Genomic DNA, 21,310 nt, shown 5'->3' on the forward strand with positions numbered 1-21,310 from the left:
GAATCAATCATTTAAGTGAACGAATCGATTTCTTCGTTCCAGAGCACGTGGCGCCGGCTTTCAATGACTGACTGTAGCGCGATCAAATAGAATTTGGGGGCGGGCTGTGAACTGAGAATTTTGGGTCATTCTACAGAAACGTCCACTTTTGGTATGGCAAGATGTCTTAAAATGTATTTCTTTTTTTAACATTTAAACTTAGACCACATTATTAGATTGCCTTTTGACTTTATGAATACACATAAATGACAGCTTAATGATTTTTTATATTTTTTGTATATTTATTTAAAGATCGCATGTACCCTTTTTTGTAACTGGTGTTACCTTACTTCTTTGGCAATTTTAAAGGTTTGTATGAAATATTATTTCTCTTTTTTTTCAGCACATGTAGTCAGAGTTACATAAAAATAATGATAATGCAACAAATAAGGAGATTAAGTTTTATTTATTTTAATCAGGTTTGTTAAAAGTGTGACTGAATGATGTTAGTTCATTTGCACAAACATGTATTTGCTATAACAATGAAAATATTAGAAAAACAGTTATAAACAAGTAATGATACAATCCTTTACATCTTAACTCTTGAGTGTAGCAGAATTCAATAGATGTAAAATTATTATCATGTCACATGTGACACATTTTATAGAATGTGACAGAAAAAAACACACAGTAACACCAGTGACACAATGTAACACCAGTGACATACATAAGAGCAAACACCCTTATTCTTCAGCTATAATAAACAATTACTAAATTGTTACATTTGGCATACATTTGCCAACTAGTGAAAACAGTTAGTAAAAGAACATAAACATCATTTTAAAACATTTGAACTAAAACAACTAAAATGTACAACAAAGTACAGTACATTGTCTAAACTGCAATTGTCCGCTGCTATTTTATGTCATGCTCTTATACTACACTGAACAAAATTATAAACGCAACACTTTTGTTTTTGTCCCCATTTTTCATGAGCTGAACTCAAAGAGTCTAGGGACAGAAAAGTGGACGTTTCTGTAGAATGACCCGTTGATCTTCTGAAGAAACACGCCCCTTTCATTGAACGACTCATCTGCTATGTAGTATACTGTATGTATCTCGGGTGTCGGTTTTTATGTCTGAAACCATATGGAGGTTATGTACTGCACTCATAAGATCCTATAATGCACCGCAATAACGTGTGTACGACTCATGTAGCCTACATGACTAGAGATAATATACCATAATGCACTGTTAGATTCTTGTCAAATTATATGATATTATGTATCATGTGAGTCAATTTTGTTCACAGGGATAAGCTAACACACAGACGTTGTTGAAACTTATTTTTTACTATTGTTTTTATAACTTGATGGTTGTTCAAATGAATGAATTTAGGGTCTTTTGAATTTGTCAAATGTTTATAGACTATCAAGTGGGCGTTTTAACAGAATTGACTGATTTGTGGTTGACTGATTCAATTACTTAAAACACACATAACATTAACACTTAACGCCAACTATACTGGCGTAACAAAGTAAACTGACAAAATAAAAAATGAAGTGAAACTGTACACACAAGGAAAGGAGAAAATAAATAAAACAGAAACAATTCATTAATTAATGAATCCTAAAAGTAAATAGGCCACTGTATAGATGGCCCTGATGGAAAAATAAAGAAAGGCATATATTCAGCTAAACATTCTATAAAATGTGTATAAAATAAATATTTTTATATGCTAATTTTAGATTAATATTTCAACATTAGCAGACAAAACAGGACAAAAAAACAACAACCATATATTTTGCATATCCAAAGGAAGGGAGGAAACCTTCAAAGAGAAGAAACTGACCCAAATTTTTTTCTGGGGTAGAAATATGACACCAGCTCACTCTGAGCCTGGGCTCTTTTCTCAAACGACTCCGTCTTTGCTTTGCACATTAACACCAAATATCAAGCGCTTGAAACAATACATCTGGCCTTTTAACACGTGGATTTCGTGCAGCAGCAGTCCCTGAGAATTCCCCAAAACAGCAAACCGGCTAGTGTTTTATATAAAGAAAACGGAACAGACACTTGGAACCCGTTTTTTTTTTGTGGTGTTTTTCCTGTGCATCTGCTTTCTGTGCAGTACATATTGGGAATAGCGTGTTTTCGTGTTATCTCAAGTTTGGAGTTAAGAGTTTTCAGACTGATGTAAGGACTGCGTCAACATCCGCAAAACTCCTCGTCTTTGTGTGCATCCTTCCCTCAGGATCTCAGCAAAGGCTCTTTTTTCTGTGGATAATGTGAATGGCCGTCTGCTTTGTTGAGGGTTGATGTTTTTGCAATAAGAAACGATGGCACGTTTAGTAGTAAAAATGTGTCTTTGCGCACTTTTCTTTGGACTTTTGCTGTTCACGCTTCCATCTGCAAGAGCCGAGGATGATGTGGAGGAGGAGAGATCATGTCAGGGCGCCTTTGACTTGTATTTTGTCCTTGACAAGTAAGTAGCCTAACTGTTAACTTATAATTCAATCGTTTTGAGCGTTGTTTTGTGAACAAAGAATCCCATCTCTCTCTCTCTCTCTCTCTCTCTCTCTCTCTCTCTCTCTCTCTTTCTCTGTCTCTCCTTTCCTTTTCACTGCCATTTGCTCCAGGGAATAATGTGCCGTTATCTTTTAATCAGGTCCCGTGTCTCAGGACTCGGGCTGATCTCTCTCTCTCTCTTTGACTATCTCCCTACACTTAAAGGAAAGTCGATCTGTAAGTTATCTCTTTGGTCTTACAGCTGGTAAACTTTCTGGTGTCCAACATAAACCCGTCTCTCACATATAGGCAACTTGATCTGTATGAAGTGTAAATGTTAGGGATGCTTTTGTGGCGTTTTCCACGCTGAGAGACACTATAGACATAAAGTAGGCCAGTACATTTCCACTCACATCCTCCATCTTTTCCCCAAATTTCTCAAATTCCGCAACATCAGAATAGTTATTCACTAGATGTCCATTGTTTGGTATCACTAGGCTGGGTTCAATTAGAGTTCAAGGAAGGGCGAGAGACAATTTTGCAGTGCAATACATACTAGACAATACAATGCACTATGCACCAGTGACAGTTTACATAAGTCATCCAGTTTATTTTTTTATTGTGCCAACTTGTTGTTTTGTGCTCTGAGTGTGTGTAATGATGAGCAGATGGGTGGTACATGTGAAGTTTGCTGAATAAGCACTTTGGACGGTCACAACTTAATTCCTCTGTGGTTCCCTTTTCCTGCCTCTTATCCTTTACCATTGTTTAACAGACCCAGAAAAGCAACATCCTTTCCCATGGTTTGTATGTGTTGAACTGGGAAGATTCTTTGCAGAATGTTTAGTCTAATTGAACATTTACACCTTTTTGTATGCACTGTAAAAAATTATATAGTAAGTAATGACTTTACTTAATAAGTTAAGGAATTTCAAACTTTTTTGTAAGTTATATAAAATTCAACTTGATTGTTTAAGTCGGTTGAAATAACTTATACACCTTATGACTTTTTTTACAGTGTGTGTGACTTGAGCAAATCTGCCTAGTTTGTCTTTATTGTCATATATGCTGTTAGTTTCCTGAGACTCACATGATAATGTATGGGCTGTTTGAAACAGCGACATGAGAGAGTTGTCTTGTATTTATTTGGTTTAGACTGTTTTAATGTCCCCTTTTTGCTTGACGTATGACCACAAAGTTGACGGCTCTTTGATGAAAGGATAGTGATATTGTTTGACCATGTGTCAGAAAGTTCAGCGTGCACAGCTGTCATCAAGCAAATGCATCATAAATCCTGTGTGCTACATTTTATTTGATTTTCGTGTGTCATGCAACATACTCTGGAACTGATCAGCTGAGGAAATTTTTCTCATGATGTGATGGCAGAAGACATACCCACATGAACATCTGCAACCCTTCCAGAACATTACAAGCCTTCAACTTCAACAATTTAAGTAATTTCCTGTGCATGCATTATTCAGTATGTTTAATCACTGTGCCATTGCGTGCACAGAGGGAAGAATGAAAGAATAATTTTTTCTGTATCTGTTTTATCACCAAATGAGCTGAAGTTGAAGTATCAAAGCATCACAAACAACAGCTGTATTGCACAAGAGTGTTTGGCTTCAGGTGCACTATTATTGGGCTTCTGAGAAGAGGCTTTCCTGGATTTGTTTTCGAGGAATTGGCATGTTTATCTGTGAAAAAGAATTATTCTCACCTCAACCTCACAATATCAAATTATGAGATTAAAAAAAAAATGTCTACAATTAGGTCCTTGAAATTCACTAGGTAAGTAAAGTTCAGTTTGAACATCTTTAACCTTTAAAAAATATTGGAATCTAAAACAATTACCAATGGTCAACGCTTGGCAAAACAGACTTTAAACAGAAGTTTAAAATGAAGCATCCTCTTTCCTAAAAGTCAATTTTTCTATTTCCTGCATATCGTTGTGGAAAGTTCCAGCATATCAGTGGAATATTGGTTATATAAAAATAAAATGTGGGGCTAAAAAAGGGCCAGATTTATAGAAATGATTACGTAACTCGACCTTAAGATTGTCCTTCAAGCATGGCATCATTGCTTCCACTTCTGCTTTCATGTGGCCCAAAGTCTTTCTGGGAAGTGGCAGCCTTGGATAGTGATTCAGAATTAGTCTACCAGTCCATGGCCTGCTGTTTAACAAGTGGAATAAAACAAAGAAACTGTCCATGGGAGAACTTTCAGAGGAACTTAACTCTGGTTATTTTTGTCTGTGCCACTTTAGAGGTTCTTTAAAGAGAGAATTCACACAAAATGACAAATTGGTCATCATTTACTCACCCTCAAGTCATTCCAAACCTGACTTACTTCCTTCTATAAAACACAAACAATGATTTGAATAACTTTTTGTCCATATAATGGGCAAAACGCCTTGTCCATATAATGCATTTCTGTACTGCTCAAACAGTAGAGTATTGCGTTAGCAACACCAAAGTCATGGATTTGATTCCCAGTGAATGCTTGAATGAATCAAATCTATATTTGAAAGGCAATGTAAGTCACTTGCGATAAAAGCATCTACCAAACGCATAAATGAATTAAAGGCAATAAAGTGCAAAATAACATAACATTGGATCCCATTGAAGACATTGTGAAACGACATGGGGGCAAGTAAATAATGGTGTATTTTTAGTTTTTGAGTATTACATTTAAACTGTCACTGTGCATCCCTCGGACCACCTGACTCTTGGGATTGGTAATTATTTATTACAACCTTTGTCTGTCAACAATGTCTGGAAATATTGTGGTCTGATTTACTTCGACTTCACGACTGTTTTGAAACAACACTGTGTTAATCATAGTTTTGGTCACACTAACTGTTGTTTAGCTTAAGATAACCCAGGCGTCGAGTCATCTGTTTTAAAACAGCCAGAATAACAGCTGTAGTGTACCAATGATTCATAAATGTCAAGCCCTTCTCTGAGAGCCATGTCGAGTTTCTCCGCTAATACACCCAAATTCAGCTTTACCTACCGGTAAAGCTCCTGGAACAGTTTTAGGAGACATGCATTCCTAGTTAAATGTTATCACACACCACAAATCTCCTTTCTGGATGAAGACCAGAAAGTTTACCCAGGGCATGAAAAGTATTCGGATATGCAGAGAGCTTGTGTTTTCAGACCAGCACAGAAAACTGAAAGACTAAAATTTAGAAATTCAGAGTAATTTTATTTTATTTATTTATTTTTTCCTTTTTTTATGGTGATGCCATTTTGATACCCACCACAATGATATTTGACAAATACACACATATTATGCCTACAAATAGATGCAAAAGGTAGTCTTTTATTTATTTTGTCTAACAGACAGCCAAAATAATATTACATTGCTTCTCGCATGTTTCGTAACACCTTCAAATTGAAATGACCAGTTAGTGACGCCAAAAGCACATTTCGTTTTATCCAAAACAGATGAATGTGGATCTGGCAACATTTTATCACATTGGTTGTGGCTAGGCTTGCAGACGGTGCTGACGGTGATACCGGTGTTAAGCCGCAACACCGGTTATGTCACTTGCCCACCGCGGCACCGACCCCCACCGTCATTTTGATTTTTTGTAGTAATAAAAATCGTTTAGTTCAGTAAAAGAACAGACACTACAATTAAAAACTGAACGCGGCTGCTCAATGCAGCGTGCCAAACGACAGTCGCATCACAGATCAGATTTAATTTCTCCAGTGAGGAGAGTGAGTCGAGCTGACTGACAAGAAGAGTGAGGTGAGACAGAAAAGACAATGGCGGATGATTTAGTTTCGATGCAACAATGCAAAAGTGCCTGTTTGGCATTATTTTAGATTTTGTAAAGCCTGTTGACTTTTGCCGTTTATCTAAGGTGATTTTGGTGAAAGTAAAATGCGCACGGCGCTTTTAAGCTATTTAAAAGTGAAGGAAAGCGAGAAAAATAGGGAAAATTCAAACGAACTAAAAATTAACAATTGCTTTACGCCGAATTGCCGCTATTTGAAAGTGAAAGTAAAATGCGCACGCCGCTTTTACAAGCAATTTAAAAGCAAAGGAAAGCGAGAAAAAGAGGGAACGTCCCGCCCCCACGGTGATAACGGTATTACCGGTGTTGTCACACATCGATTAACCGGTGGGAAAATGTCCTCACCGTCACAACCCTAGTTGTGGCACATATCGCAGAATGAATTAAATGTGTGGTGAATGGCGCTACAGGGTTAATGCACTATCGTGCTCGAAAACAACATACCACCTACGCTAAACCCGACATTAAATAGTGTTAACAAAAGCAAACATAAGATAAAAATGCATTTTCTGAAGCAACCATGTCATTTTATCTTGCTTCTACAAGTCTTTGAGCTATTTTATTGTGACTTGTGTTTCACAGGACTGGTACCAGAGCGCTTCACATGACCAATGCAATGCTGTACCGGGTGAGCTACCGAGCAAGTTTACTACATCAGAGAAGCCAAATATATAGAGCTCGTTATGTGATACAAATCATAAACTGCAGTAAAAGTGTTTTGAGCTTGTAGCATATAGTATTGCACAAGGACCTGTGTGAAAACTGTGTGAAAATTAATCAACAATCTGCCCCTGTAATCATAATTTGCATTAAAAGGACCAAAGTTGTTGGTGTTTTACTGTCACTAGTCTTAATTTCAGCTGGAAACTAGAGTGAATTGTATGTATAGGTACAGATTTGGAGCAAAAAAGTCACATTTTCCCAATGGGGCCAATGTTGTCCAAATTTCAGCCAACCTAAAAAAAAGCAGCAATATGACTCACAGGAAACTATTTCGATAGCAAAACTGTTTTTTTGTTGTCTACAGAGTTTAGGAGTGTCACAGAGAGAGTTAGGATTCCTCACAACACGGATTTATTTTAATATTTTATGTGTACTATTGCAAAAAAAAAAAAAGCTTATGGCGCCTTTAAGGCTGTTTATAAACACTGAGGAGAGCATCCAGACTTGTTCTGTTAAACTGCTCTAGGCCTAGAAGATGTTTGAGGACCTGGAGGAGCCGTTAAAACAGCAGTGTCAGGGAAATGTCACCGTAATATTCTTACTATGTCTCAGGCATTATAAAGCAGGAAGAAAGAGAGCTAATGCTGACTTCACATAAACCTAAACCGACAGTCACGTTTTCTGGTCCTCTCTGTACTTGAAACATTATTATTAGCATTTTACAAACCTCCTTTAATCTGAAGCGCCGGCAGGTAACTGCACTCGACAGCAAGGAGAAGCTTTTTATGAGCTATGTTTTGTTTTTTGGCTCTGGCAGAAACGCAGATATGAAAAGTCAGTTTAGGATTCGATCTCGGGGAAGAGACTGGAAGACTGATCTCAGAGCAGATGAGACCTGTAAGAGCAGCACACTTTTCTACTTATCCCTCTTCCAAATATTCCTCCAATGAGTCTTCCTGTTTTGGCTCTTGTTGCATCAAACCGCAATGACTTTCACATGTCTTAACATATGTGCAGCTTTCTATACAAAGAGTTGTGTAACTGTAGAAAACATGAGTTTTGAGGGTCATTTAAAAGATGACGTAGCTGTTTGCGGATCGCTCCTAATTCCTTTCTCTGTGAATTAGGATCATCTTCAGAGTTAAAATGTCGCTGTTGGACATCTTGAGCTTTATATGGTTTAGTATAACCCATTAAAATTAGATCAAAGAGGGGCACCACAACATATTTCATCAAGGATCTCACTTGAGAATAGACCACTTCCTTTCCTAACGCTGTTTGCACAGGTGAGAAAACTGCAAGCTAGGCACCAATCCCATGATTGCTGTTACCTCAAGAAAGTCCCGCTTCCAACACAAACAGCGTCCATTGTGATGTTCGAAAATCTGAAGTTAAAAACTGTGGCAAGCCCTTAGCATGACCTGCATATTCTCGCCAACGTTCATCTCTGTGTCACTTATGGTATGCATGCTGGCTGTGTGCTGGCCCGTCTTTTGTTGACTGTGTTATAAAAACATCTTCCTCCCACGCCGTTCCAGAAAGAGGTTTTTGGGAGCATTCATCGCTCTCCTTCAGGATAAAACAGAGTCATTGGCTTAGCATTTCTCTGGAGGAAAGCAAACAGCTTTTTTTAAGATGGATCATTTTATCAGCAACAATAAAATCGATCCAGACGAGTTTGTTTTTGAAGCCTTGTCTAACAAGGAGAGTTGGGTCATACTACAAAATGGGTCCAAATCGTAAAATGTGCAATAATTGTAATCTTTTGCTATGTCTTACTATATCTGAAGGATCATGTGACACTGAAGACTGAAGTAATGGCTGCAGAAAATTCAGCTTTGCCACTACAGATATAAATTACATTTTAACATATATTAAAAAAGGAAGCATTTCTTTTAAAATAGTAATAATATTTCCCAATATTAATGTTATTTTACTGTATTTTTGATCAAATAAATGCAGACTTGGTGAGCAGAAGAGACTTCTTTCAAAAACATTTAGAAATCGTAATTATTCCAAACTTTTGACCGGCTTTGTTGTAATTTCTTTAACGTATTAGCAAAAATCTAGTAACTTTAATTTGATTTCATGAAGATTTTCTTTTGGTCTGTCCCCATCGCTAACACTTCTTGCTGTAATAGCAAGTATGCACATTTGATCCACATATAAAAACTAGTGCTGTCAAACGATTAATCGCGATTAATCGCATCCAAAATAAAAGTGTTTGTTTACAGAATATATGTGTGTGTACTGTGTATATTTATAATGTATATATAAATACCCACACATGCATGTATATATTTCAGAAAAATATGTTATGTTTATATATGAAATATATTTATATATAATATAAATTATATGAATATAAATATATACATGTAAATATTTTCAAAATATATACTGTATGTGTGTGTCTTTATATATACATAATAAATATACACAGTAAACACACATATATTATGTAAACAAAAACTTTTATTTTGGACGCGATTCATCGTTTTTACAGCACTAATAAAAACTTTTTTCCCCCATTTATTTTACTTTATATGTATGTTTAGATTTTAGCTGATATAATGTATTATTGAAAAATGTGTTCCAGAATATACATCAACTCCATTAGCATTATATTTTCCCCTTTTTTTATTTAATGTCATTATAGTTTCAGGAATTAAACTCTCCAAGGAAAATTTAAAATGCACCCATTTTTATCTAATGTTTTGTTATGCTTTTCAGTAGAGGATGATTGTAACATCAACCCTTTTACCATGACTTTGTATAGTAAACAGTAAGTTTCACAATCTTGAGCACAAGGATGGTAAATTAAATGTTACTATTTTAAAAATGTCCAACCTATGTTACTGCACTGAAGCCAACATATTTTAAAATGTATTCATATATCATGAGATGAGACAATGCATAATCACTTCATCTGAAATCTTATAGAAATGTACTTTAAAATCACCTTTTCAAGGCACCAGTTTCATAGAACAGGCCAGTTAGTGTTATATCTGGCTCTCAGACTAAACGAGTTACATCAGCCAGGGAATGAGATTTACACAATGCAGAGCCTATTTCTGCTGCATGTTTCGTCAATTAAGTCAAACTGACTGAAGCACAGATCAGTAGACTCAATTAGCTCATTTCCCATGTGTCATCCAGCACTAATGAATTACCACAGGTTGCCTCTCAGGGACTGAGACGGGAAATGACCAGCTGTCATAGAGCGTTTACAGCTGCGCCTCAGGGAAAAACAATAGGGGGCAAAATTAGATGGCTCTGCTAAGAGACTGCATAACGTCGAAAGTGCCAATAGTTAACTGGAGGGATTCTCAGTTGTATTGATCTGATGCATTTAAAAGCAGAAACATCCCATTTACTGATTATTTCACCTCTTTCTCCTCAGGTCAGGAAGTGTCAAACACCACTGGCATGAAATCTACACTTTTGTCGAACATTTGGCTGAGAAGTTCACCAGGTACTAAAACAAACAAATGCCCTGAATCACACTATCGGTCTCAAATGGCTTGTTTTTGTTGACATTATCCAATTGCGTAAGATTTCTGAAATAGGTCATGGATGATTTTACGAATGCATTTTACAAATTTTGTTAAATTATAACCATTTCTGGTCTGTTTTTCATCGTCTCACAGCCCTATGCTGCGGATGTCCTTCATCGTGTTCTCAACCAGAGGAAACACAATCATGAGACTCACTGAAAACAGGTGCCGAAAGACACGGCTTCTAGTGCTGCAAAATATTAGTTTATTTCATTCTTCTCATTTTTGTTCTCACTTTCCAAAGGGAGACCATAAGAAAAGGCCTGAATGCTCTGAGACGAGAGATCCCAGGTGGAGATACATTTATGCATCTTGGTCTAGAAAAGGTAAAATGTTCAAATTAAAGTTATCATTCAAATGTGCTTGTTTTAATGTCTCTTTAACACTATTATCTAATCTTTATTCACAGGCAAATGAACAAATACACCAGGAAAACTTTGGTAGGTTTCTGTTAAAGACAAGTCAAGTCACCTTTATTTATATGGCGCTTTATACATTACATTCAAAGCAGCTTCACTGTAATAAACAGGAACATAACAGAATCAATGATGCAACTTCTTCAATAAATTGTCATTATTTAAATTTAAAAGCATAGTTCACCCAAAAATGAAAATTACAAACAGTTGACGGCAGCTAGTTGTGGAAACACAGTCTTTGCATTGCCTTCCTTCTGATCTCAACGTTAGGAAAGAGTGGATGAGCTTTATTTTTAATGAAGATCCAGACCGCGTCAGTAAGAACTTGGTTCTTTGTTCACTTAATTTTACCGCGGATTTGTTTACAAATAAGGTACAATTCGACGCAGGATTTTCAGAAAGATTGAAACTAAAAGACAATGCTGTGCAACTATATCTGGATCTGACAGTAACGTCTTTTCAAACAGAGCGTTCTGATGAGAGGGGTTAAAACAGGACAGAAAATAGCCTTTTACTTCTAAATTATGATGTTATTTATGTAAAAATCTTGATAGCATTATAAGTGGACCTCAGAGAACAGTACAAAATCATTTTAAAAAGGCAGTTCATGACCCCTGTAAAATTTCAGTTTGGTTTTGCTATTTGACATAAAAGATATTTAAATTTCACAAAGAAATATGCAGCATTTTGTAATAAAAACTCAAAATAAAAAGACACTTTCTCATTTATAATTTGTCTTAAATTTCATTTTGTTTAGAAAAATTGTGAGAAAACCATATCGTGAAACTAGTATCGTGAATCGTATCGCATTGTGAGTTCAGTGAATTAGGGTTGGGCGATGTCTACCAAATTGCTTGCTAGCGGTAGCCTGTTGCATTACAGTACATGAAAGTTCACTCACCACATACACAGAGTAAGGAGAAATGTCTGATAGGACGATGGCGAATGATTTGCAGATCCTGAGCACCACTGACAAACATCTAATCTTGTAAAATGTGTCGTAAGTACTGCCGCTCCATAGTATAGAGTCCTTGTGATCGCGAATCTCAAAAGTGAAAGTGAAAGTAAAATGAAAGCGCGCAATCGAAAGCGGTTTCAATAGCGGCTCCCTGATGCCCCCAATTTATATACAGTCGCCTATACTTACCCAACGATATAATTGCGAGAAAAATTATTGAAATATTTTTTTTATCCTCCCATCGCATAGGCTATTTATTCCCTTTAGGGTTTCCGTAGTACACTTCATTTCCTTTCCGAACACGGAACTGGGATGCGGTGGATTGCGGGAGAGGGGGTGGTGGTGGTGGGGGGGAATCACGATGTCAGCTTAACATCGTGATGGCTGTCAGCCATTGGCGATGGACGATGGCATTGTCTATCGGCCCAACCCTAACCTGCACCACTCACCGGTCTTGAGTCCCATGGAGGAGCTCTGGAAGGAGAAAAGGAGGAGTGACGTTTATTCCCTTTAGGGTTTCCGTAGTACACTTCATTTCCTTTCCGAACACGGAACTGGGATGCGGTGGATTGCGGGAGAGGGGGTGGTGGTGGGGGGGGGGGGCCAAGGAATCACGATGTTAAGCTGACAGTCTGTCAGCCAATGGTGATGGACGATGGCATCGTCTATCGGCCCAACCCTACAGTGAATCGTTGCATCCTTAACGGTAGCCATTAACTTCCATAGTATAATTTTCCCAAACTTTGGAAGTCAATGGCTACCGTCAACTGTTTTGTTACCAACATTCCTCAAAGTGTCTTCTTTCGTGATCAACAGAAGAAAGAAGCTGATACAGCTTTGGAACAACTTGAGTAAATGATGACAGAATTTTCAGAAATTTGGGTGAACTATCCCTTTAAGTCAGTTCAGTATTGATTCAGTCAGTTCAACAACTGTGTAAAATTCATCAATTTTGATACAAGTTCAATTCAGCTATAAGCAGCTCTACAGAAGACAGTGGCGTCATTATTCAGCTCAAGTCAGTTTAATGTTGATTCCATTAAACTCTATTACAGTTTGCCATTACCTGACAATCTTCACTCCACTTTGTAGGAACTGCAAGTGTCATAATTGCATTGACGGACGGTGAGCTTCAAGAACATCAGCTGACAGCAGCTCAACAAGAGGTAACAGGCTTGAAGTTCAGCATTCATTCTGCAGACATTTGTACATCTATCTAAAGACTCACAGTCTTTTCATTACGATTGATTGATATCTCACCAGGCGGCACGAGCTCGGGCATTGGGTGCAATCGTGTATTGTGTTGGAGTTAAGGACTTTAATGAAACGCAGGTAATAATGACGATGATCTTTTGTTGATGTTTTTAAAAGCCTCTTTGTCTTGAACTTGCATTGAAGCTTCAATAAGTACTTCCTTCTAACAAACAATGTTGGAGACTCTTCCTCAAGTATGCACTTAACAGAGAATGTAATTCTTTATAAACAATGCACTTTATATGGAGGAAACAGATCAGATCAACCAATCCAGGCTTAGATGAGCTGTAAATAAACACCTATTTGTCCTGTTCTAGCTGGCTACCATAGCGGACACCAGTAAGCACGTGTTTCCCGTCTTGGGAGGATTCCAGGCGCTGAGAGGAATGATTGACTCGGTAAACTGAAGCTATGTGGAAGATTAATTAAAAGTGCATTTTGTACATTTTCTAAGATGCATGTTCCTTACTTTAAGCTGAAGTGTGGGTTTTTGTCAGCGGTACTTATAACCAAACTTCCCCAGAAATGAAAATTCTCTCATCATGTACTTACCCTCATACCGTTCCAAACCCATACGACTTTGGTTAATCGTCAAAACACAAATTAAGATCATTTTAATGAAACCGAGAGGTTTGTGTACCTTCATTGAATGTCCAGGTAACCAAAACTTAAAAGATCATAAAGTGATCATAAAATGAATCCATATGAATTGTTTATATGAGAATTAAAAGCCTAAATTATATCTGTTCATCATATAAAGCAATTTAATCTCTTCACAAGTCTTGGATTAAACTGCTCGATTCATATGGATTCATTCATTTGTGTTTCGAAGATTTACAAAACGACATGAAGGTGAGTAAATGATGACAGAATTTTTATATAATTTTAATTATTTAATATACAAAGAGATAAGCCATTCGTAGACTGATGAAAATTTGTATACTCTGTAACACTGAGTATAAAATATTGTTTTTGTTGATATTTTTAAAATATTGCTCAAAACTGTATTTCCCAAGGCTGATCACAGAGACCATTGGTACCAATGCAGAAATTACATATGCAGAATTATTATATAATTTATTAGTGTTTAATTTATTTTTTTAGTATTTAATATAATTTATTAGTAAAAAAAATACATTTAGTAAAAATTGTTATTGTTTTTTACATTGTAAAAAAAATGATTATTTGAAGTTCTGAATAAAACAAATATTTGTTTTATTTTACAAGAAAAATCCTGTTTCAGGTTTTCTACTTCAAAATTTAACATTTAATCCAATGTTAATCTTGCAGTTTCTTTGTAATTATATGTGAAATCTACTAACAATTTCTGATTGAAAACTGGTAAATATATATATTATATGTATATATAAATAAATAAAATATATGAATGAAATATGTTATGTTTTTAGATCATCAAAAAATCTTGCATCGAGATATTGGCAGCAGAGCCATCCAGTGTTTGTGCAGGAGGTATGAAAATAAATTTGTTTAAAAAAAAAATGTAAAAAAATTTGACGGCAATATCAAATGTTCTTGTTAATCTCTCTGTGGATTATGTATGTGCCATAAATCTTTATAACGCTTGATGATTCATTTAATTTCCATACTTGCATACTAGGGGTGTAACAGTTCTCTGTAAAAAATCAAACTACTATTCTCCACCCACGGTTCGGCACGCACTTGCACTGCGGTTCAACTTAAATCTGACAGCGCATCTGTAATATGGCTTGTTAAAAATAACAACAGGTAAAACAGTCAGAGTTCGATGGATACGCATTCTGGCTTCCCAATAAGAGTTCAACAACAGCTATGAACAACAACAACAACAAAAAAAAGACAAGGAAATCACTCACTGCTCTTGATTGAATAGCTTTTGTAACTTTAATAAGGATTCATCTTTAATTTATACAGTCAAATATGCAATGTTATTTTACTTTTGATTACTTTATTCAATTTCTGTACCTAAAAACAAAAAAAAGCACTGTTTATATTATTTGTATCTTTGTGCTGTTGCTTGTAGGTAGATTATTTATTCTTATTTTCTTTATTTTTCCCTAAACATAGCACATACCGAACCGTACCGTAAAACCCTAAAACCGTGATACAAACTGAACCGTGAGTAATTTGCACCCCTATTGCACACAGCATCTTTCGGCCTAGATTTAGATGTAAACATTAAAGGTGCACACATTTATAGACCATCAGGTGTATAATTACTCAAATCGAAATAAGTAAGTTAACATAAAATAATCTTAGGTACAATTCCGGTATTGAACATGACAGTCTGTCAGACGCATTTACTGTATATAGTTTATATCATTGTGGTTTTATATTACCCAGCATTCCTCGAGCTCTGATGATTTCAGCAGGAAGGCATTGACTCGTGTGCTGAAAATACAGTGGATGTTTCTGAGGGAATTGACATCATTAGAAGTCTTCTGTGAGGATTTATCACCATTTATTGAGCAGCGACTGGGAATCTGTGTTTCAGAGTCATTTCAAGTGGTGGTGAGAGGGAATGGATTTCGACATGCCAGAAACATAGACCAGGTCCTGTGCAGCTTCAAAATCAACGACACAGTCACGCTCAGTGAGTGTTCTCCCCCTAAAATCAATCGGAGTAGTTTTTCGTCATGAAAAATGAACATATATCGCTACATTTATCACTCATTTTGGCTTGGTTTGCTAAACACTGAACAAGTTATTCTTCTGTTTACAGACGAGAAGCCTGCGAGCGTTGAGGACACGTTCCTGCTGTGCCCCGCGCCTGTTATAGATGAAGTTGGAAAGTAAGTGCGAGGCTGACGAACAGGTCTGCCATGCATTAGGCCGTGTTTATGATCCCTGTCAAAGGTCACATTCCACTTCCTGCGCAGCTCGCTGTTTTAGCTGTGAGGTCATGCTGTTGATCCAGGCTTGATCGTGGCCTTCTTTTTCCTTTCGAATCCAAAGAGTCACAGCTTTACATGAAGTCAGAGGCTCTGAGGAGCCATTAAAAGCTGATAGTTCCTCAGAAATCATTGTGTTCATCACACCCACTCTCTCTTTTTCTTTATTCCTCATCCATTTGCTGTTCCCATAAACCCCAGAGGATCTATATTTTCTCCCCCGCTTCTGCTTTACATTCAACACTGATACAGCATATTAGGTTCAGAATCATCTTATCAAGAACTTTTTTTTTTCCCGTTCCTGAGTTTAAAGTGTAAAGATTTTTGATGTTACATATACATATTTTTATTCTTCACAGATTAAGTTTTCTAAATAACTAGACGATAAGCTAGTGCTTCTCTACCTCTTTGAGTTTGTGGTCAATGTTTAATTAAAAATTCTGATTGATATCGATAAACCAATAAATATTTTCATTTTATGACCAAAAAAAAAAAAGGGAATTCTAGTGAAATCTAGTTACTAGGCATTACAATATTACAGTATACAGTAAATATTACAATTAAAAGTGTGATTTGTTTAAGTTTTAAATATTACCTTTAAATTAGTATTAGATGGTGGCAAAAATAATATTTATGTAAAACCCACACAATTATCAAATATCAACCGATAAACTCTGTTAGAAAATAAATATTTTTGAAAGTTTAAATTAAACAAAAATAACTTTACTGGACTACATTTTACAAGAAAATATTATTGTATCCTTTCTACCTTAAATTCATATTTAATTCAATGTGTTACTTGCCTTTTCTTACTGTATTTGTGAAATTTACTAGCAATTTCTGGGTAAAAAATAGTTCCAAAATAAATTACTTTATTCAGTGTATATACAATATTTATTGGTGCTGATCAATTATCTTATATTGGCTGATATGCTATCAATATATTGTGTGTGTTAGTCAGTATTTATTAATATTTTGAATTAATATTTTGTTTTCATTTTAAGTTTTGTTCTGTTTTTGTCATTTTTATTAGTTTTTTAAATACGTAAATATCATTTTTATTTCAGTTTTAGTTTGAGTTATTTTAATACACTAAATAAAAAATCTATATATATTTTAAATTACAGGTAACAAAAATGTTTGTTTTAACTAACTAAAATAACCTTGGTGTTAATTTGATTTGATTTATTAATAATAATCGAAATAAACAATTCTCCCAACCTCTCATCCAATCAGAATTTAGAACCCTTTATTTTCCTCAGTAATGATTGGCTGGCAAAACTTCAGGCTGTTCATCATTAAGTTTTTGCACAGAGGAATGTGAACCTAATCTGAAGTAGATGCTCTTCATCAGAGAAAATGGTCTTATCTGTCAGACTTGGGCCTCTGTGTGTTGGGAGACAAACCTCGGCGGGAATGCTGAACATTTGGAAAGCTGTTTTTATCGGATGTTTGAGACACTAGACAGCTGACTACAACAGAAGTTAACCAGCACCCTGCAGAGCTCTGCGAGGCTGCCAATTATGGTCTGGAAGGCATTTTTCATAGACCTAAAGATATGCAAACACATCTTTTTGTAAAAAATGAAAGAGAAATGTAGTGGGGTTGTTTTTGGCACGCATGTCTCGTGTCTCTCTAAATCCCGCTGGTCTTGTTTTCTGCTTTTATGGACCCTGCTGTACAACGTTAAAGGATTTGCTGGCTTTCAAAGTGACAAATATGGGTATGAAAATTTATGTTTGGTCTTTGCACTTCAGGGTGGTGTACCTGCAAGTCAGCATGAACGAGGGTCTGTCGTTTATCACCAGCTCCGTTCACATAACCACAACCGAGTGTGTAAGTCTGACTACAAACACAACATCACATCCAGCCGAACTACAGCACAAACTACAAATATAAAATGCTAATTCATTTTCAGATTTGCTCATTCATTTTGAAAAATGGGATGCAGTTTCTTAATAATATTTAAATATTATTTTGTCATCTAATATACCTTAATTTTACGCCATTTTACTGTGAAAAATTGCATGTAAATAATATTTAAACATTTTGTCATATCATATTCATTAATTTACACCAATTCAAATTTTACTGAAAAACGTACATGTAATCTTTTAAAATATTTAAGCATTATTTTGTCACGTCATATTCATTATTTTACAACATTTTACTGACAAAGAGTACGTCATTTTTATAATATGTAAACATTATTTTGTCACGTCATATTCATTCATTTTACTCCATCTTACTGACAAAAATATAATATTTTTTATATTTAAATATTGTTTTGTCAAGTTATATTCATTAAATTGCACCATTTTACATTTTACTGTTTACAAAAACTAATAATATTTAATAGAATATTTAATAATATTTAGACCTCATTTGATTTTTAAACATCTTTTCCTTTTACAGGCAAAAATTACATGTAATTTTTTAATAATATGTAAACATTATTTTGTCATGTAATATTCATTTATACCATTTTACATTGCTCTGAAAATTAAATGTATTTTTTTATAGTAATTAAACATTATTTTATGTCATATTCATTCATTTTACTGAAAAAAGTTAAAAAAAATTTTTTAACAATATTTACATGTTGTCATACTCATTAATTTATACCATTTTACATTTACTGTGAAAAATGCTAGATATATAAAAAAAAAATATTTTTTTTTCCTTAAGAATAAATCTTATACTCTCGTGGTTCCTTTAGCATTTCACATGCAAAATTGTTTCCTCACATAAATTTTTTTTCCTCAAAATGTTTTTAGGTGTCACACTTTAATTACTTTCATTAACGTACTGTAGTCGCTATAACTAAATATAGCTATTATACTGTATATGATTGTAATTACGTTACATATATAAATTATTGAGTTCATGTCAAATGTATGGGTGGTCTTTTACTTCGTAACCCCTTATTTTCTTTGCGTTCTCCTCTCCTCACGTTCAGGTCGTCCCCTATCGTCATTTTCTCTTCACAAACCCCTTCCCCCCAAAAACACACACACATCAAGGGCCAAACCGCAGGCAAAGATGCTGTCTCTGATTCTCTCTGAGCAGGCTTCATGCCCACAACCACAGAATCACTTTTTATGAAGCGCTTCTTCTCGAAATACTTTACAAATGCACTGTGCTCTTCCCATTCTTTTCCCATGACATACTTTTTAACAGTGAGGTTACACGGTTTTTGGTAGTCAGAGCTTGCCTTTTGATGAAAATGTTCTGTCAATTTAGTCAATATTTTTAAAAGGCCATTCTACACTGACAAAGGTCTACTGACAGAAATGACATGCAAAATTTTAATAACATTTAAACCTTATGTTAATTTGAATTATAATGCGAATTTTTAACCTCATCTTCATTATCATAAAAAATCGTTAGTTAATTAGTCAATTAACAAAATTAGGAGATTACATTGTTCTTGAAGGTCAAATAACAACATGGCATTACTTGTTTGTTGGTGAAGTATAATAATGGTGCCGATGCTCTCTCTTCTTTGATGTCGTTTCTTCTGCAGTTTGACGGCACCATCCTCCTGATCACCCTGCTGGTGTTGTTTCTGCTATTGGCTCTGTTGTTCATGTGGTGGTTCTGGCCGCTTTGCTGCACCGTAGTAAGTCATCGTCTCATTTACCGTCTTAAATATCCGCCTTCATACGTTCTCACGACACATCTTCCAGTATAAGGTGTTTAATCTGGGATCCAAAGGCTTATGGATTTGCGGGAAAGACTGAAGTTGAGTGATTTAAAGTAGAAAATTGGTCAATTCTTCTCAAACGAGGCCATGATTGAACATGCTGTATTATGTGTATAATGTGACTTGTGTTTTTGGTTTTGTGATTTATGTCTCACTATTTCACACATCTTTCCACAGGTGATCAAGGAACCTCCACCTCCTCCACCTCCAGAGACAGTAAGTTACAGCTTTATCTGCTACTATGCAATTTTGTCCAAAATCTGATTAGATGATCTTTGGACCGAGCCACACAGAAATGACTGAACTAAGTTTTGAGATAGATATAGATAGAACACATTAGTTAATTATTTAGCATTAATAAATTATGTTAAAAAATTGTACCCAATTTGTCATTATTTATATTTCTGCTCTGAAATGACATGTAATTTTTTAAATAATATTTAAACATTCTGTCATGTAATATTCATTAATTGTACACTATTTTACATTTCGCGGTCCAAAATTACATGTCATTTTTAAATAGTATTTAAATATTATTTCATCTTGCGATGAGATTAATAAAAAATTGTAGTTAGTATTTCGTAGAAAGTAAATACTTTTCATAATATACACATTTTTATCATTTATTTTTTTAATTATATAATTTATTTATTTTATAAAAACACATAGCTGCCTTTTTATTTTAGGAAGGCAATGATATGAGGTAAAAAACCAAAAGATAACTAGAAGTTGATGTATTTTTTAAGTTTTTAGTCTGCTGTGTCTCAATCCGCTCCCTAGTTCAGTAGTAAGTATGCTACTTAGTCAGGTCAGCTTTGTTCTTTTTGTTAGTAACTTACAGTAAGTGTGACTGTAGTTTAACTGCTATAAATAATGAGTAGTGGATGTTAGTGTGAGATTCATGAAGAGACTTTAATGAAAACCATCAGATGACTTTGAGAATAACAACATCAACATGTCAAATAAACACTGGCAGTTTACGCCTGCGAGCAGATGTTTAGTATCTCCCGTGCTTCTTCAAATTATGTAACGTGTTTTTCCTCTTCAGGAGTCAGATGATGAGGATGGGATGCCAAAGAAGAAATGGCCCACAGTGGATGCATCGTATTACGGCGGTCGGGGAGTTGGAGGAATTAAACGAATGGAGGTGGGATTCCTCAAAAGAAGAGCCATAGTTCGAGAAAAATGTGTCATGCGATTATTATTGAAATAACACATTCACAACACTCGGAACTTTACTAAATAAAGTGTAGAAGAATAAGTGTCTTATAGTAATTATATCAGATAAATATTATTAATATTCATTAATAATTAATTATATATACACCACTAGTAAAAGGTTTGGAATCATTTTTTTTAAATGTTTTTAAAAGAAGTGTTTTCTGCTCTCCAAGGCTGCATTTATTTGATCAAAAATACAGAAAAAAACAGTCATATTGTGAAATATTTTTACAATTCCAAATAATTATATGATTATATATTTAAAAATGTAATTTATTTCTGTGATCAAAGCTGTATTTTCAGCATCATTACTCCAGTCTTCAGTGTCACATGATCTTCAGAAATCACTCTA

The 21,310-nt window shown here is 35.1% G+C and overlaps 1 protein-coding gene across 1 annotated transcript in view; it reads left to right on the top strand.

Moving 5' to 3' along the window:
• Nucleotides 1-1,814: 1,814 nt before the first annotated feature.
• antxr1c (ANTXR cell adhesion molecule 1c) overlaps nt 1,815-21,310 on the top strand; it is a 25,766-nt gene continuing 6,270 nt past the window's right edge. The window contains exons 1-15 of the mRNA XM_016493120.1: nt 1,815-2,464; nt 10,362-10,433; nt 10,609-10,680; nt 10,760-10,841; nt 10,925-10,955; nt 12,982-13,055; nt 13,153-13,221; nt 13,461-13,541; nt 14,553-14,613; nt 15,635-15,733; nt 15,863-15,932; nt 17,789-17,867; nt 19,558-19,653; nt 19,915-19,953; nt 20,786-20,884. Coding sequence (XP_016348606.1) covers nt 2,319-2,464; nt 10,362-10,433; nt 10,609-10,680; nt 10,760-10,841; nt 10,925-10,955; nt 12,982-13,055; nt 13,153-13,221; nt 13,461-13,541; nt 14,553-14,613; nt 15,635-15,733; nt 15,863-15,932; nt 17,789-17,867; nt 19,558-19,653; nt 19,915-19,953; nt 20,786-20,884 — 1,170 coding nt within the window. The 5' untranslated portion in view covers nt 1,815-2,318. The remainder of the gene's footprint in view (nt 2,465-10,361; nt 10,434-10,608; nt 10,681-10,759; nt 10,842-10,924; nt 10,956-12,981; nt 13,056-13,152; nt 13,222-13,460; nt 13,542-14,552; nt 14,614-15,634; nt 15,734-15,862; nt 15,933-17,788; nt 17,868-19,557; nt 19,654-19,914; nt 19,954-20,785; nt 20,885-21,310) is intronic.

Source organism: Sinocyclocheilus anshuiensis, unplaced genomic scaffold (assembly GCF_001515605.1).
Source record: "Sinocyclocheilus anshuiensis isolate Anshui unplaced genomic scaffold, SAMN03320099.WGS_v1.1 scaffold546, whole genome shotgun sequence".
Lineage (NCBI taxonomy): Eukaryota > Metazoa > Chordata > Actinopteri > Cypriniformes > Cyprinidae > Sinocyclocheilus > Sinocyclocheilus anshuiensis.